Raw genomic sequence first — 17,315 nt, 5'->3', positions numbered from 1 at the left:
TCTTCGATCTGGTAAACAGAAGACAGCAACTCGGATGTCTTCCCCCACCGTCCCCCGAAACCCCTCGCCCCACCCGCGAGGGACTAGGGTAAGAGTAGGGGCGTTGCCGTGGTTGGCCTCGAAAACTCCTAGGCTCAGACGATCCTCTCGCCTCGGTCTCCCGAGTTAGCTGGGACTACGCGCGTGAGCCACTGCGCTCGGCGTAAAGTCTAAATTAGTCCTTACGCAAAAAGGGAAGAGGGCAGTCCGTAACCTCGCGCAGGATCTAGCTCTCGAGCTCCAGTCCTGGGCTAGCGCGCAGGGCGGAAGCGGCAAGAAGGCAGATCCGGGAGGCGGAGATACGTTACGCCGACGCGGGCGTGACCCTGGGCGAGAGGGTTTGGCGCGAATTCTGAAAGCCGCCGGCGGAGCGCGCCCAGCGACCAGAGACCGAGCCTTGAGAGCGCGGCGCTTGCCGAGGCGTGCAGCTGGGAGCTGAAACTCGTCTGGGTTGTGCGCAGAAGGCTGGGGCAAGCGAGTAGACTTGAAGTAGGGCGTAAGCCAGGGGCGTTGGGGTCCGCGCGGGTCAGGCGCGTGTCACCCCCGCGGGGTGAAGTCCGAGCGCGCGGCCCGCTGGAAAGAGCAGCGCTGAGGGCCAAGGTGAGTGTGTGAGGCGCAGGCCGGGCCCTCTATAACCGCGGCTCGTTGTCGCCCACCTGAGTCCTGGCCTGTCCAATGCTCAGCGGCAGGTGGGGCCTCCGCGCGCAGTGTGAAACCCGGACGTGGCAGGGCGTGTCCGCGTCCGACCGACCCTCAGTTACTGGGGCGAAAACACAGGTGGACCCCAGTCTTTAGAACTAGGGGAGAAACATTAGAGCCTTCATAGCCAACACCCGTTTTATGAGTTTGAGCGAGGAGTCGGAGATCAGAGCGGTGTAGCCACAGCTGTTTAATATCACAGTCAGGGCTTCCGGATTCCTGGTCTGTCTTTCCGTTACACCGTGCTTAGAAAGTACCAACCTGCAATTGTCGAAACAGTATTTTCGTCATCTAATGCGGAAAACATTCGCATGATGCCTAGAGAATGATCTGAAGTGAGGCTTGGTTTTCTTAAACCTTTTTTTTTTTTGAGATGAAGTCTTGCTATCTTTAGCCCAGGCTGGAGTGTAGTGGCGCGATCTCGGCTCACTGCAACCTCCGCCTTCCGGGTTCAAGCGATTCTCCTACCTCAGCCTCCCGAGGAGCTGGGATTACAGGTTCCCGCCACCACGACCGGCTGATTTTTGTATTTTTAGTAGAGACAGGGTTTCACCATGCTGGTCAGGCTGGTTCGAACTCCTGACCTCAGGTTATCCACCTGCCTCTGCCTCCCAAAGTGTTGGGATTACAGGCGTGAGCCACCGCGCCTGGCCCCTGTTTTTTTTTTTTTTAAGCTTCTAAAGTGATATGTAATATACATGTAGAAAAATGCACATTCCCAACTGTATACAACTCCGTGAATTATTACAAAATATACTGGCTGGGTGTAGTGTCTCAAGTCTGTAGTCCCAGCACTTTAGGAGGTGGAGGCGGGAGGACGATTGAGCCCAAGAGTTCGAGAACAGCCTGGTCAAGATAGTGAGACCAGCATCTCTACAAATAGAAAAAGTTAGCCAGGCTTGATGGCGTGCACCTGTAGGCCCAGCTATTCAGGAGGCTGAGAAGGGAGGATCTAGCCTGGGAGGTATAAGCTACAGTGAGCCGTGATCAGGCCACTGCACTCCAACCTGGGCGGTAGAGCAAGACAAAATGAATGTACACCTACGTAATCACCACTTAATAGAATGGTCCCCAGAAGCCTTCTTTGTGTAGTATTTAATATTTTACCCTTTTTACAGTGGTAACTGGTATACTGGTTTCTAATGCGATTAACTAATGTTGCTTGTTTTTGAATTTTATATAAAAAAAGTCAGGAGTGTTGAGTGTTGTTTCACATGCTTGACAACACGATTTTCAGCCTTTTATATTAACTATTCTGGCCGGGCGCGGTGGCTTACGCCTGTAATCCCGGCACTTTGGGAGGCCGAGACGGGCGGATCACGAGGTCAGGAGATCGAGACCATCCTGGCTAACATGGTGAAACCCCGTCTCTACTAAAAATACAAAAAAAATTAGCCGGGTGTGGTGGTGGGCACCTGTAGTCCCAGCTACTGGGGAGGCTGAGGCAGGAGAATTGCAGTGAACCGAGATGCAGTGAGCCGGGAGGCGGAGTTTGCAGTGAGCCGAGATGGCGCCACTGCACTCCAGCCTGGGCGACAGAGCAAGACTCCGTCTCAAAAAAAAAAAAAAATTTTTTTTTTTTTTGCTATTCTGCTGGTTACACAGTAATGTCTCAATGTGATTTTAATTTTCCTAATTACTAATGAGGTTGAGCATTTGTTCATATGTTTTTCCCATTTGGATATCTTCTATGATGTACTTGTTCAAATCTCTTGTCTATTTTTCTACTTACTGATGTGAAGTTCTTTTTTTTTTTTTTGAGACGGAGTCTCACTCTGTTGCGCAGGGTGGAGTGCAGTGGCCGGATCTCAGCTCACTGCAAGCTCCGCCTCCCGGGTTTACACCATTCTCCTGCCTCACCTTCCCGAGTAGCTGGGACTGCTGGCGCCCGCCACCACGCCCAGCTAGTTTTTTGTATTTTTTAGTAGAGACAGGGTTTCACCGTGTTAGCCAGGATAGTCTCGATCTCCTGACCTCGTGATCCGCCCGTCTCGGCCTCCCAAAGTGCTGGGATTACAGGCTTGAGCCACCGCGCCCGGCCGAAGTTCTTTATATTCTGGTTATCAGCCCTCAGTTATGTTTGTGCTAAATATTTTCTTCTCTACTGTGGTTTGACTTGTCATTCTCTTAGTGGTGTCCTTTGATAAATAGAAGTGCTAAATTAGGCCGGGTGAAACCCCGTCTCTACTAAAAAAACACGGTGAAACCCCGTCTCCACTAAAAAAATACAAAAATCTAGCCGGGCGAGGTGGCGGGCGCCTGTAGTCCCAGCTACTCCGGAGGCTGAGGCAGGAAAATGGCGGGAACCCGGGAGGAGGAGCTTGCAGTGAGCTGAGATCCCGCCACTGCACTCCAGCCCCAGCGATAGAGGGAGACTCTGTCTCAAAAAAAAAAAAAAAAAAAAAAAAGAAGTGCTAAAATTATTTATTTTTTATTTATTTTATTTATTTATTTATTTTTCCTTTTGAGACAGAGAGTCACTCTTGTTGCCCAAGCTGGAGTGCAATGGCATGATCTTGGCTCACCGCAACCTGCACCTCCCGGGTTCAAGCATTTCTCCTGCCTCAGCCTCCTGAGTAGCTGGGATTACAGGCATGTGCCACCACGCCCGGCTAATTTTGTATTTTTCTTTAGTAGAGACAGGATTTCTCCATGCTGGTCAGGCTGGTCTCGAACTTCTGAACTCAGGTGATCTGCCCGTCTCAGCCTCCTAAAGTGCTGGGATTACAGGCCTGAGCCACAGTGCCTGGCCGAAGTGCTGAATTTAAATGTAGTTCAGTTTTCAGTCTTTTTCTTTTTGGCTAGTGCATTATGTATCCCGTTTCAAGAAATCTTTTTATATCCCAAGGTTGTGAAAATAATAAGTTTTACTTTGTTTTTGACAGATGATTGTACATATTTATGAGATACAAGTTGATATTTCAGTACATATATACATTGAATAATGAATGATCAAATCAGGGTATCAGCATATCTATCAATTCAGTTCAAACACTTGTCATTTCTCTTTCTGGTGAGAACATTCAAAATACTCTCTTCTGGCTGTTTTGAAGTACTCATTACATTAGTGTTTACTGTAGTCACCCTATTATGAAATAGAACCCTAGAACTTATTCCTCCTATCTAATTGAAACTTTGTGCCTGTTGATCAGCCTCTCTCCTTCCCGCCCCCTGCAACGGCTGCATTCTCCTCAGTCTCTGGTTACTACTCTTCTATTTGTTCCTTGTATGAGATGAACTTTTTTTTTTTTGAGACGCAGTCTCGCTCTGTCATGAAGCTGGAGTACAATGGCGTGATCTCAGCTCACTGCAATCTCTGCCTTCCAGGTTCAAGCCATTCTCCTGCCTCAGCCTCCTGAGTAGCTGGGATTACAGGCGTGTGCCACCACACCCTGCTAATATTTGTAGTTTTAGTAGAGACAGCGTTTCACATGTTGGCCGGGATGGTCTCGATCTCCTGACCTCGTGATCCACCCACCTAGGCCTCCTAAAGTGCTGGGATTATAGGCATGAGCCTCTGCACCCTGCCAATATCAACTTTTTTAGATTCTACATATGAGTGAGATCACGCAGTATTTGTTTGCAAACACATTTATAATGTATAATGCGGTATATAAAAATAAGTAAAACTTGGCCCCTACTCTGAAGGAATATAAAGCAGGAGAACAGAGAGACACAATAAGAGAATGGCCTTGGCTCTTCCTAAAGTCTTTTTGATATAACTAGCTAGATAGAAGATGGGGAGAGAGATGCACCTTATTTCTCTAGTGTTTATACTGATAGGCATTTGTATTTTTCAGTAATGGCAATGCAGATGCAGCTTGAAGCAAATGCAGATACTTCAGTGGAAGAAGAAAGCTTTGGCCCACAACCCATTTCACGGTTAGAGGTATGTGCTTAGTTGCTAATTTTGGAATTATATATACTAGATTCTTCTACCTAGTGGAAGGTATTATAACCTTTACATAAACTGTAGGTTTACTACCAAGGTCAAGACCCAAGATTTTTCAGAAGTGTTGTCAATAATCCTGTGGAAAGGCTGCAGATTGTTGCTAAATATGTCTGGCAGGGCCTCTTCCTTTGTCAACCATTCTCTTCCTACTTTATCATTTTTATTTCTGAGAGCTGGACTGTCAGAAACTGAGGCCTAGGATCCCATGGTGGAATGTCTGTGCTGTGCTTTTGTTTGTTTGTTTGTTTTGAGATGGGGGTTTCGCTCTTGTTGCCTAGGCTGGAGTACAGAGGCGCAATCTCAGCTCACCACAACCTCTGCCTCCCAGGTTCAAGCGATTCTCCTGCCTCAGCCTCCCAAGTAGCTGGAATTATAGGCATGCGCTACTATGCCCAGCTAATTTTATATATATATATATTTTTTGGAGACGGAGTCTTGCTCTGTCGCCCAGGCTGGAGTGCAGTGACTGGATCTCGGCTCACTGCAAGCTCCGCCTCCTGGGTTTACGCCATTCTCCTGCCTCAGCCTCCAGAGTAGCTGGGACTACAGGCGCCTGCCACCTCACCCGGCTAGTTTTTTTGTATTTTTTAGTAGAGACAGGGTTTCTCTATGTTGGTCAGGCTAGTCTCAAACTCCTGACCTCAGGTGATCCACCCGCCTTGGACTCTCAAAGTGCTGGGATTACAGGCATGAGCCACCGTGCCCAGCCTGTGCTGTTTTTTGTTTTGTTTTTAAGAAATGGGTCTTACTGTGTTGACCAGGTTGGTCTTGAACTCCTGGCCTCAAGCAATCCACCTGCCTCAGAGTCCCAAACTGCTAGGATTACAGTCATGAGCCACCACGCCCAGCCAAAGCATCCTGTGCTGTTTGCACTAAGTATGAAAGTGCCATTCTGGGAATTATAGTGGCCTGGACCAGTTATGCAAGGAAGACAGGGAAGCACCTTCTCTTTATTGCCCTAGCTTTGTGCTGTCAGCTGTCATTGGCAGAGAGAAGGCTGTGGTGGTATTATGGTATAAGAGATAAGCTCCAATTCAGGATTCTGCACAAGGACCTTAAGCACCAGAGCTGAGGCCTTACACTATTTCTGCCCATTGTGTAGAGACTGCCCTGTGAGTGCAGCTGATTGGGGCTGAGATAAGTAGGGGGAAAGCAGAGAAAGACTTGATTCTTCTGTCTCTTTTTTCAAATTTCCCATCTCCGACTAATCTTCAAGACTCTAGGAGCGCAAAAAGCTTATTTAAAAAAGACTCTAGAAGTTACTTAAATGGATTTGTGATAAACATTTTAAAGTTCAGAGTCATAACTTCTGGTGCCATGAGCATCCTTATACTCATACATGCATATTGCTTATTGCTTAAATATTAACAGCAGACATGGCTTATATGGCAAACTAATCTCTCCCCTCTTCTTCTTTTTTTTTTTTTTTTTTTTTTTTTTTTTTTTTTTGAGACGGAGTCTTGCTCTGTCGCCCGGGCTGGAGTGCAGTGGCCGGATCTCAGCTCACTGCAAGCTCCGCCTCCGGGTTTACGCCATTCTCTGCCTCAGCCTCCCGAGTAGCTGGACTACAGGCGCAGCCACCTCGCCCGGCTATCTCTCCCCTCTTCTAAATTCTCCCAACCCCTGAATACACTCACATTCACCTACTAACTCATGTTTTCCCAGAAGTCATGGTTTTGGTGGCTAATGAAACCAAAGCTGACTTGAATATAGGAAGAAAGGTGGATTTGGGTGGTTTAAGAAGAGATATAAAAGTCCCTGACAAAAAGTAGTTTTCCTCACTGTTAATGTCAGTTGTTAGAGCAGAGCTTTCTGGTCATTGTTCAACAAAAAAGGTATTGATAGGCCAAGATAGTGCTTTTTCATTCTGAGCAACCTTATCTGTTTACCCTATCAGAGTGTAAAAATATCATTTTTTATGTGCTTGATGTGGAAATTACTGAGCAACACTATCTTTTTTTTTTTTTTTTTTTTTTTGAGACGGAGTCTCGCTCTGTCGCCCAGGCTGGAGTGCAGTGGCCAGATCTCAGCTCACTGCAAGCTCCGCCTCCCGAGTTTACGCCATTCTCCTGCCTCAGCCTCCCGAGTAGCTGGGACTATAGGCGCCCACCACCTCGCCCGGCTAGGTTTTGTATTTTTTTAGTAGAGACGGGTTTCACCGTGTTAGCCAGGATGGTCTCGATCTCCTGACCTTGTGATCCGCCCTTCTCAGCCTCCCAAAGTGCTGGGATACAGGCTTGAGCCACCGCGCCCGGCTTTTTTTTTTTTTTTTTTTTTTTTTTGAGACGGAGTCTCGCTCTGTCGCCCAAGCTGGAGTGTAGTGGCCGGATCTCAGCTCACTGCAAGCTCCGCCTCCCGGGTTCACGCCATTCTCCTGCCTCAGCCTCCCGAGTAGCTGGGACTACAGGCGCCCGCCACGTCGCCCGGCTAGTTTTTTGTGCTTTTTAGTAGAGACGGGTTTCACCGTGTTAGCCAGGATGGTCTCGATCTCCTGACCTTGTGATCCGCCCGCCTCGGCCTCCCAAAGTGCTGGGATACAGGCTTGAGCCACCGCACCCGGCCACAACACTGTCTTTTTTTTTTTTTTTTTTTTTTTTTTTTTGAGACGGAGTCTTGCTGTGTCGCCCAGGCTGGAGTGCAGTGGCCGGATCTCAGCTCACTGCAAGCTCCGCCTCCCGGGTTCACGCTATTCTCCTGCCTCAGCCTCCGGAGTAGCTGGGACTACAGGCGCCCGCCACCTCGCCCGGCTAGTTTTTTGTATTTTTTAGTAGAGACGGGGTTTCACCGTGTTAGCCAGGATGGTCTCGATCTCCTGACCTCGTGATCCGCCCGTCTCGGCCTCCCAAAGTGCTAGGATTACAGGCTTGAGCCACCGCGCCCGGCCGACACTGTCTTAAAGTGATCTTGTAGGGCCCAAAGTCTCAGAGATCATTTAGGGTCACAAAAAAAAGGTTGGGAGTTACTTTTTAATTCCAATTGCTAATAAGAGTTCTTTTTAATATACATGGCATAGTGCTATTTTAAAATTATTGATTTTGATAATGAAAAGGTTGTTAATTTGTTATTAAGTACCTCATATATAGGGCTCATTTTTCAGCTTTTGCATATAATCCAGTAGGCTCTCTATATCCCTGGATTCTGCATCAGCAAATTCAACAAACTACATATCAAAAATTCAATCAACTACATATCAAAAAAAAAGTATACAGGAGGATGTACAGAGGTTATATGCAGGTAATATGCCATTTTATGTAAGAGACTTGAGCATTCTTGTATTTTGTTATCTGCTGGGGATCCTGGAACCAACTTCCCATCTCCCCACCCCAGGATTTCAAGGGACAGTTGTATTACAAGTCTTCAAGCACCTCTGTGAAGTATGTAGGACACATATCATCTGTGTTAGATTAGAGAACTAAAGCTTAAATTTATCCATGGTTTTCTTCATTTGCAGCAGTGTGGCATAAATGCCAACGATGTGAAGAAATTGGAAGAAGCTGGATTCCATACTGTGGAGGCTGTTGCCTATGCACCAAAGAAGGAGCTAATAAATATTAAGGGAATTAGTGAAGCCAAAGCTGATAAAATTCTGGTAAGTACTGCTTAGTTGACCTAGGGAGGCATTAGTGGGAATAGTACAAAAGATAATGTAGTGAAAGACTTCTTCCTTCCATCTCTCATTCTTCTGTCATCTCCTTCTCCTTTCCATGGGTGACTGTTACCTGTTTCTTTTTTTTTTTTTGGAGACAGGTTCTTGCTCTGTCACACAACCTGGAGTGCAGTGGTGCCATCTCAGCTCACTGCAGCCTTCGCCTCTTAAGCTCAAGCGATTCTTCCACCTCAGTCTCCCAAGTAGCTGGGACTACAGGCACATGCCACCATGCTGGGGTAGTCTCGAACTCCTGAGCTCAGGTGATTCACCTGCCTCAGCCTCCCAAAGTGCTGGGATTACAGGTGTGAGCTACTGTGCCTGGCCTATTTATTTTTCTAGCTTCATATAGTTCTTTAACATCCATACTTCCCCATGGTTACATTTTGTTTTATGAACGTATTCCTTCAGTATTTATATAGTTACACAGTTTTATTGCCTTTACCCTTGAAGTTTTATATAGTATAGAGCAGATTTTTTTTTTTTTTTTTGATACAGAGTCTTGCTCTATTGCCAGGCTGGAGTGCAATAGTGCAATCTCGGCTCACTGCAACCTCCGCCTCCCAGGTTCAAGTGATTCTCTTGCCTCAGCCTCCCCAGTAGCTGGGACTACAGATATGTGCCACCACGCCCAGCTTATTTTTGTATTTTTGGTAGAGACAGGGTTTCACCATGTTGGCCAGGATGTTCTTGATCTCCTGACCTTGTGATCCGCCCACCTAAGCCTCCTAAAGTTCTGAGATAACAGGTGTGAGCGACCTTCTCCTGCTGCAAATATTTATTTATAAAATTGTATTTTCACATATTGATTACTGTTAGCGTTAGATAAATTTATTGGATTACTCAAATAAATGAATATTTGTTGAAGTGGTTGCTTAATTGGAAATAAGAAAGAGTTCTGAGTCCTTAACAGTACTTTTGTTAAAAGATTGTCATATTGACTAAGCCAGTAGGGGTCCCTAAAGTCTTTCTTTTGTCGCTTTTTGGGCATCAGTTTTTGTGAATGAAGAAATGCTGACAGGATCTTTACTTTTTGCCTTGTGAGATCTTGATTTCAGAAATCAAGTCACTTCTCTGCTTCTATGAACACAAAAATGCAACCTAGAACACATGATTTGAGATGCAAAATGGTATAGACATATGTGTCTTAACTTTTCAATATTTTATGTTCTTAGTTTCTGGCCAGTAAAGATTATGATTGCATTGTTTTCCTTTTTTTTTTTTTTTTTGAGGCAGAGTCTCGCTGTGTCACCTAGGCTGGAGCACAGTGGTGCAATCTTGGCTTGGCTCACTGCAACCTCTGCCTCCCAGGTTCAAGTGATTCTCCTGCCTCAACCTCCCAAGTAGCTGGGATTACAGGCGCCCACCACCACACTTGGTTACTTTTTGTATTTTCAGTTGAGATGGGGTTTCACCATGTTGCCCAGGCTGGTCTCAAACTCCTGGCCTCAAGGAATCCACCTGCCTCAGCCTCCCAAAGTGCTGAAATTACAGGCACGAGCCACTGTGCCTACCTTTTTTTTTAAAAAAAAAAAGAGAGAGAGAGAGACAGACTCTCACTCTGTTGCCCAGGCTGGAGTGCAGTGGCATCATCATAGCTCACTGCAGCTTCAAACTCTTGGGCTCAAGGAATTCTGCTCAGCCTCTTGAGTAGCTGGGAGTACAGGCACGTGCCACTAACCTGGCCATTTCTACCAGTTTCGTCTTTGCTAATACCTTCTCTTTCTGTTTTTCACCAAAGGAAGTAGTCTATATTCCTTGAGCTCCCATGGTTCTTTTGTTAGTACTTCTTATTTTACCCATCACATCTACTTGTACTATAGTTATTTTGTATAGTGTATCTTCCTGGATAAATTATAAGCTCTGTGGAGGCAAGAATCTGCTCTTCTTTTTCTCCATATCCTTCAGAGTCCCTGGGACTGTGTTTCATACAGAGTAAGTGTCTAGTATATGTTTGTTGCACTGAATTGACAGTATATGAATTGGCCAGGCTGGTCTCAAAATCCTGGCGTTGGGTAATCCGCCCATCTCAGTCTCCCAAAGTGCTGGGATTACAGGCGTGAGCCAATGCACCTGGCCCTGCAATAAATTTTTAAATGAAATATTAAATATATAGAAAAGTTTAGAAAATAAACTTTCATTGATTTTTTTTCTTTTTTTTTTTTTTTTTTTGAGACGGAGTCTCGCTCTGTCGCCCAGGCTGGAGTGCAGTGGCCGGATCTCAGCTCACTGCAAGCTCCGCCTTTCCGGTTTACGCCATTCTCCTGCCTCAGCCTCCCGAGTAGCTGGGACTACAGGCGCCCGCCACCTCGCCCGGCTAGTTTTTTGTATATTTTAGTAGAGATGGGGTTTCACCATGTTAGCCAGGATGGTTTCGATCTCCTGACCTCGTGATCCGCCCGTCTCGGCTTCCCAAAGTGCTGGGATTACAGGCTTGAGCCACCGCACCCGGCCCATTGATTTTTTTCAACTATTTGTTGATTTTTTTTCCTTCATGAGAAATTTTAAAATTATAAAAATTTAATCTTTTTACTCTTCCTGGGTCTATTTAGATTTTCTTTCTTTTTTTTTCTTTTTTTTTTTTTGTTGAGACAGAGTCTCGCTTTGTCGCCCAGGCTGGAGTGCAGTGGCCGGATCTCAGCTCACTACAAGCTCCACCTCCCGGGTTTACGCCATTCTCCTGCCTCAGCCTCCTGAGTAGCTGGGACTACAGGTGCCCGCCACCTCGCCCAGCTAGGTTTTTGTATTTTTTAGTAGAGATGGGATTTCACCGTGTTAGCCAGGATGGTCTCGATCTCCTGACCTCATGATCTGCCCGTCTTGGCCTCCCAAAGTGCTGGGATTACAGGCTTGAGCCACCGCGCCCGGCCTCTTTTTTTTTTTTTTTTGAGGCAGAGTCTTGCTCTGTCGCCCAGGCTGGAGTGCAGTGGCGCGATCTCAGCTCACTACAAGCTCCGACTCCCAGGTTCACGCCATTCTCCTGCCTCAGCCTCCCAAGTAGCTGGGACTACATGTGCTTGCCACTATGCCTGGCTAATTTTTTGTATTTTTAGTAGAGACAGGGTTTCACTGTGTTAGCCAGTATGGTCTCCATCTCCTGACCTCGTGATCCGCCCGACTCGGCCTCCCAAAGTGCTGGGATTATTACAGGCGTGAGCCACCGCGCCTGGCCTAGATTTTCTTCTTGAGTGAGTTTTGGTAGTTTATCTTTCTAGGAATTTGCTTATTTCATCTAAGTTATCTAACTTGTTGACATAGAGTTGCTCAAAGGATTTCCTTATACTACTTTTTATTTCCATAAAGTCAGTAGTAATGTTCCCTCTTTCATTCTTGATTTTAGTAATTTGTGTCTTTTCTCTTTTTTTTTGGTCAGTGCAGCTAAAAGTTTGTCAATTTTATTGATGTTTTCAAAGAACCAGCTTTTGGTTTCATTGATTTTTCTCTATTATTCTGTCCTTTACCTAATAGTTTCTACCCAACCTATATTATTTCCATCCTTCTGCTTGCTTTGTTTTGTTTGCTGTTCTTTGGAAGGTTAGGTTATGATTTATCTGTTTTATTTTTTTGAGACAGAGTCTTGTTCTGTTACTTCGTTGGAGTGCAGTGGTGCGATTATAGCTCACTGCAGCCTCCAACTCCTGATTCAAACAAACCTCCTGCCTCAGCCTCCCAGGTAACTAGGACCACAGGCACCCTCCACAATGGTCTGCTAATTTGTTGTTTTTTTTTGTCTGTTTTGTTTTTTTTTTGAGACAGAGTCTCCCTCTGTGCCCAGGCTGGAGTGCAGTGGCACCATCTCTGCTCACTGCAACCTCCGCCTCTTGGGTTCAAGTGATTCTTCTGCCTCAGCTTCCCAAGTGGCTGGGATTACAGGCACGTGCTACCATGCTTGGCTAATTTTTTGTATTTTTAGTAGAGATGGGATTTCACCATGTTATCCAGGATAGTCTCGGTCTCCTGACCTCATGATCTGCCTGCCTCGGCCTGCTCGGATTATAGGCATAAGCCACCACGCCAGGCCATTTTTTTTTTTTTTTCTGACGGAGTCTCGCTCTGTTGCCCAGGCTGGGGTGCAGTGGTGTGATCTCAGCTCACTGCAGTCCGCCACCTGGGTTCAAGCAGTTCTCCTGTTTCAGCCTCCTGAGTAGTTGGGACTACAGGTGCACGCCACCATGCCCAGCTAATTTTTGTATTTTTAGTAGAGGTGGGTTTCACCATATTGGGCAGGCTGGTCTTGAACTCCTGACTTCGTGATCTGCCCACCTCACCCTCCCAAAGTGCTGGGATTACAGGCGTGAGCCACCGTGCCCAGCCATGCCCTGCTAATTTTAAAACATTTTTTAGAGCCAGGGTCCCACTTTGTTGCTCAGGCTGGTCTCAAACTCCTGGCTTCCAGCAGTCCTCCCACCTCAGCCTCCCAAAGTGCTGGGATTACAGGCATGAGCCACCGCACCCAGCCTTTTTTTCTTTTTTTTTTGAGACGGAGTCTCGCTCTGTCGCCCAGGCTGGAGTGCAGTGGCCGGATCTCAGCTCACTGCAAGCTCCGCCTCTCGGGTTCACGCCATTCTCCTGCCTCAGCCTCCTGAGCAGCTGGGACTACAGGCGCCCACCACCATGCCCGGCTAGTTTTTTGTATTTTTTAGTAGAGATGGGGTTTCACTGTTTCTTTTCTAATATAGGTATTTATAGCTATGAATTTCTCTCTGAGCACTACTTTTGTTGGAGCCCGTAAGTTTTGGTTTATCTTCATTTTCATTCATTGCAAAATATATTTTCTCATTTCCCTTGTCATTTCTTCTTTGACTTGTTGGTTATTTAGGAGTGTGTTGCTTTATTTTTGCATATTTGAATGCATTTACTTTTCAATTTTAGAATCAACCCATAGTGCTATTATAGAATACTTATCTGTAATTACAAAATAGAATGTGAATGTTCTCAGCCAGACAATATGAAAGAAAAGGTACGGCTGATAGAGGTGGGGAAGTAGCCATGGAGAGAGAAAAGATGGAAGGGCAAATGTCCTCATTTTTACAAAGTAGGAAGTTAAGGGATACAGTCTGCGGTTGATGGAGCAGGAAATGAAGGTGTACTGTATTGTCATTTTTGTCATAAATTGGGCAAAACACATATGTATGGATCTATAATAGTTTTTAAAACTGTATTAGCATATTAACTTGAATTGGTGATTAACAAATTGATCTTCATGGAGTCTCTGAATGAGATTATCTGTTTTATGACTTCCTAAAGAGAAATCATCCTGGTAATTTTATTAGATATTTTCTCGTTTCATTGCACACCTGATTCTTGTTTTACTAATATTTCTTTTTTCTTTATATATATATTTTTTGCCCTCAAGATCACTGTAGTAAGGAATATTATTTTGTTGATTTAACATTTCTTATTTTTCCCAGGCTGAGGCAGCTAAATTAGTTCCAATGGGTTTCACCACTGCAACTGAATTCCACCAAAGGCGGTCAGAGATCATACAGATTACTACTGGCTCCAAAGAGCTTGACAAACTACTTCAAGGTGTAGTAATCCCTTATTCTGTGTTGTGAACTCTAGTTAGGAAAGCTTCCAGGTTATGGAACAAAATTGAAATGTTTGGATAGCATTTACTTGTTAGATAATGATAAAGAGATAAAGGAAGGCCAGGTGCAGTGGCTCATGCCTGTAATCTCAGCACTTTGGGAGGTCAAGGTGGGGCAGATCACCTGAGGTTAGGAGTTCGAGACCAGCCCAGCCAAGATGGAGAAACCTATTAAAAGTACAAAATTATCTGGGCATGGTGGCACATGCCTGTGATCCCAGCTACTTGGGAGGCTGAGGCAGGAGAATCGCTTGAACCCGGAAGACGGAGGTTGCTGTGAGCCAAGATTGCGCCACTGTGCTCCAGCCTGGGTGACGAGCAAAACTCTGTCTCAAAAAAAAAAAGAGAGATAAAGGAAGTACCTACATTGAAGAGGTAAGACTGCTGCAAGGTAGGACCTTATTTATAAAATACTAAACTTACCTGCAAATTAAATAATTTAGTCTCCATTTAATATTGCATTGAGAGAGTAAGCTCCTTTTGCTTAAGGAAGTAACTATAATTATAACCTCCTCTACCACAGGGTTGAAGACCTGATGACTGGTTAAAACATCTGTGTTTCAATACTACTCATTGTCTACACACTAATCTTCAGGACTTCAGGGAAAACTATAAAGCTTTCGACCTTATTATTTATTTTTTGAGACAGGGTCTCACTCTGTCACCCAGGCTGGAGTGCAGTGGCATGGTCTCAGCTCACTGCAACCTCTGCTTCCTGGGCTCAAGTGATCTTCTAGCCTCAGTCTCCCCAGAGCTAGGACTACGGTCATTTACTTCCTGTCTAATTTTTTTTTTTTTTTTTGAGACAGGGCCTCACTATGTTGTCCGGCTGGTCTCGAAATCCTGAGCTCAAGCCATTCTTCTGCCTCAGCCTCCGAAACTGCTGGGATTATAGGCTTGAGCCACCTCTCCTGGCCCAATGTCAGTTTTCTTTCCTTTTTTTTTGAGAGAGAGTCTTGCTGTGTTACCCAGGCCAGAGTGCAGTGGCATAATCTCAGCTCACTGCAACGTCCGCCTCCTGGGTTCAAGTGATTCTCCTGCTTCAGCCTCCCAAGTAGCTGGGACTACAGGCGAGTGCCACCACGCCCAGCTAATTTTTGTATTTTTAGTAGAGATGAGGTTTCACCATGTTGGCTAGGTTGGTTTCGAACTCCTGACCTCAGATGATCTGCCTTGCCTCAGCATCCCAGAGTGCTGGGATTACAGGTGTGTGCCACTGTGCCCGGCCCCCAATGTCAGTTTTCTAATAGCAGTGCTGTACTATCACTCTGCAAGATGTTAACACTGCAGAAGGCTAGGTGCATAGAACCTCCCTATGGTTTTGCTTGTTTGTTTGAGACAGAGTCTCGCACTGTTGCCCAGGCTGGAGTGCAGTGGCATGATCTAGGCTCACTACAAGCTCTGCCTCCCAGGTTCACGCCATTCTGCTGCCTCAGCCTCCCGAGTAGCTGGGACTACAGGTGCCCGCCACCATGCCCGCTAATTTTTTGTATTTTTAGTAGAGACGGGGTTTCACCATGTTAACCAGGATGGTCTCGATCTCCTGACCTCATGATCCGCCCGCCTCAGCCTCCCAAAGTGCTGGGATTACAAGCGTGAGCCACTACGCCTGGCCTTGTTTGTTTTTTTTTTAAAGACAGAGTCTTGCTCTGTTGCCCAGGCTAAGAGTGCAGTGGCATGATCTCAGCTCACTGCAACCCCTGACTCCCGGGTTCAAGCGATTCTCTTGCCTCAGCCTCATGAGTAGCTGGGATGACAAGCCCCTGCCACCGTGCCTGGCTAAGTTTTGTATTTTTAGTAGAGACGGGGTTTCACCATCTTGGCCAGGCTGGTCGCAGACTCCTGACCTCCTGATCCACCCACCTCAGTCTCCCAAAGTGCTGGAATTACAAGCATGAGTCACTGCACCCAGCTTTTTTTTTTTGAGACAGAGTCTTGCTCTGTCGCCCACGCTGGAGTGCAGTAATGTGATCTCGGCTCACTGCCACTTCCACCCCCTGGGTTCAAGTGATTCTTCTGCCTCAGCCTCCGAGTAGCTGGGACTGCAGGCATGGGCCACCATGCCCGGCTAATTTTTGTATTTTTAGTAGAGATGAGGTTTCACCATGTTGGCTAGGTTGGTTTCGAACTCCTGACCTCAGATGATCTGCCTTGCCTCAGCATCCCAGAGTGCTGGGATTACAGGTGTGTGCCACTGTGCCCGGCCCCCAATGTCAGTTTTCTAATAGCAGTGCTGTACTATCACTCTGCAAGATGTTAACACTGCAGAAGGCTAGGTGCATAGAACCTCCCTATGGTTTTGCTTGTTTGTTTGAGACAGTCTCGCACTGTTGCCCAGGCTGGAGTGCAGTGGCATGATCTAGGCTCACTACAAGCTCTGCCTCCCAGGTTCACGCCATTCTGCTGCCTCAGCCTCCCGAGTAGCTGGGACTACAGGTGCCCGCCACCATGCCCCACTAATTTTTTGTATTTTTAGTAGAGACGGGGTTTCACCATGTTAACCAGGATGGTCTCGATCTCCTGACCTCATGATCCGCCCGCCTCAGCCTCCCAAAGTGCTGGGATTACAAGCGTGAGCCACTACGCCTGGCCTTGTTTGTTTTTTTTTTAAAGACAGAGTCTTGCTCTGTTGCCCAGGCTAAGAGTGCAGTGGCATGATCTCAGCTCACTGCAACCCCTGACTCCCGGGTTCAAGCGATTCTCTTGCCTCAGCCTCATGAGTAGCTGGGATGACAAGCCCCTGCCACCGTGCCTGGCTAAGTTTTGTATTTTTAGTAGAGACGGGGTTTCACCATCTTGGCCAGGCTGGTCGCAGACTCCTGACCTCCTGATCCACCCACCTCAGTCTCCCAAAGTGCTGGAATTACAAGCATGAGTCACTGCACCCAGCTTTTTTTTTTTGAGACAGAGTCTTGCTCTGTCGCCCACGCTGGAGTGCAGTAATGTGATCTCGGCTCACTGCCACTTCCACCCCCTGGGTTCAAGTGATTCTTCTGCCTCAGCCTCCCGAGTAGCTGGGACTGCAGGCATGGGCCACCATGCCCGGCTAATTTTTGTATTTTTAGTAGAGATGGTGTTTCACCATATTGTGCCCAGCCTTTTTTTTTTTTTTTTTTTTTTTTTTAAGAAGGTGTCTCACTCTGTCACCCAGGCTGGAGTGCAGTGATGTGATCTCGGCTCACTGCAACCTCCGCCTCCCAGGTTCAAGTGATTCTCCTGCTTCAGCCTGCTGAGTAGCTGGGATTACAGGTGCCCATCACCATGTCCAGCTGATTTTTGTATTTTTAGTAGAGACGAAGTTTCACAATGTTGGCCAGGCTGCTGGTGATTCGCCTGCCTTGGCCTCCCAAAGTGCTGGGATTACAGGCATGAGCCACTGCACCTGGCCT

General features: G+C 46.5%; 1 protein-coding gene across 4 annotated transcripts in view; it reads left to right on the top strand.

The window, feature by feature from the left end:
- Nucleotide 1: 1 nt before the first annotated feature.
- The window catches only part of RAD51 (RAD51 recombinase), a 45,316-nt gene continuing 28,002 nt past the window's right edge, over nt 2-17,315 (top strand). Inside the window, exons 1-4 of one of the 4 annotated variants that reach the window (XM_033190539.1) lie at nt 2-88; nt 4,539-4,627; nt 8,142-8,279; nt 13,748-13,865. In XM_033190539.1, the coding sequence (XP_033046430.1) occupies nt 4,541-4,627; nt 8,142-8,279; nt 13,748-13,865 (343 nt within the window). In that variant the 5' untranslated portion in view covers nt 2-88; nt 4,539-4,540. Of the gene's footprint in view, nt 89-143; nt 640-665; nt 817-4,538; nt 4,628-8,141; nt 8,280-13,747; nt 13,866-17,315 lie in introns of those variants that run through there. The other 3 variants (XM_033190541.1, XM_033190538.1, XM_033190540.1) reach the window with 3 other exon arrangements.

This window comes from Trachypithecus francoisi, unplaced genomic scaffold (genome assembly GCF_009764315.1).
Source record: "Trachypithecus francoisi isolate TF-2019V2 unplaced genomic scaffold, Tfra_2.0 Lachesis_group3, whole genome shotgun sequence".
Classification (NCBI taxonomy): domain Eukaryota; kingdom Metazoa; phylum Chordata; class Mammalia; order Primates; family Cercopithecidae; genus Trachypithecus; species Trachypithecus francoisi.
The sequence above is the reverse complement of the archived record's forward strand: the minus strand, read 5'-3'. Positions and strand labels throughout refer to the sequence as shown.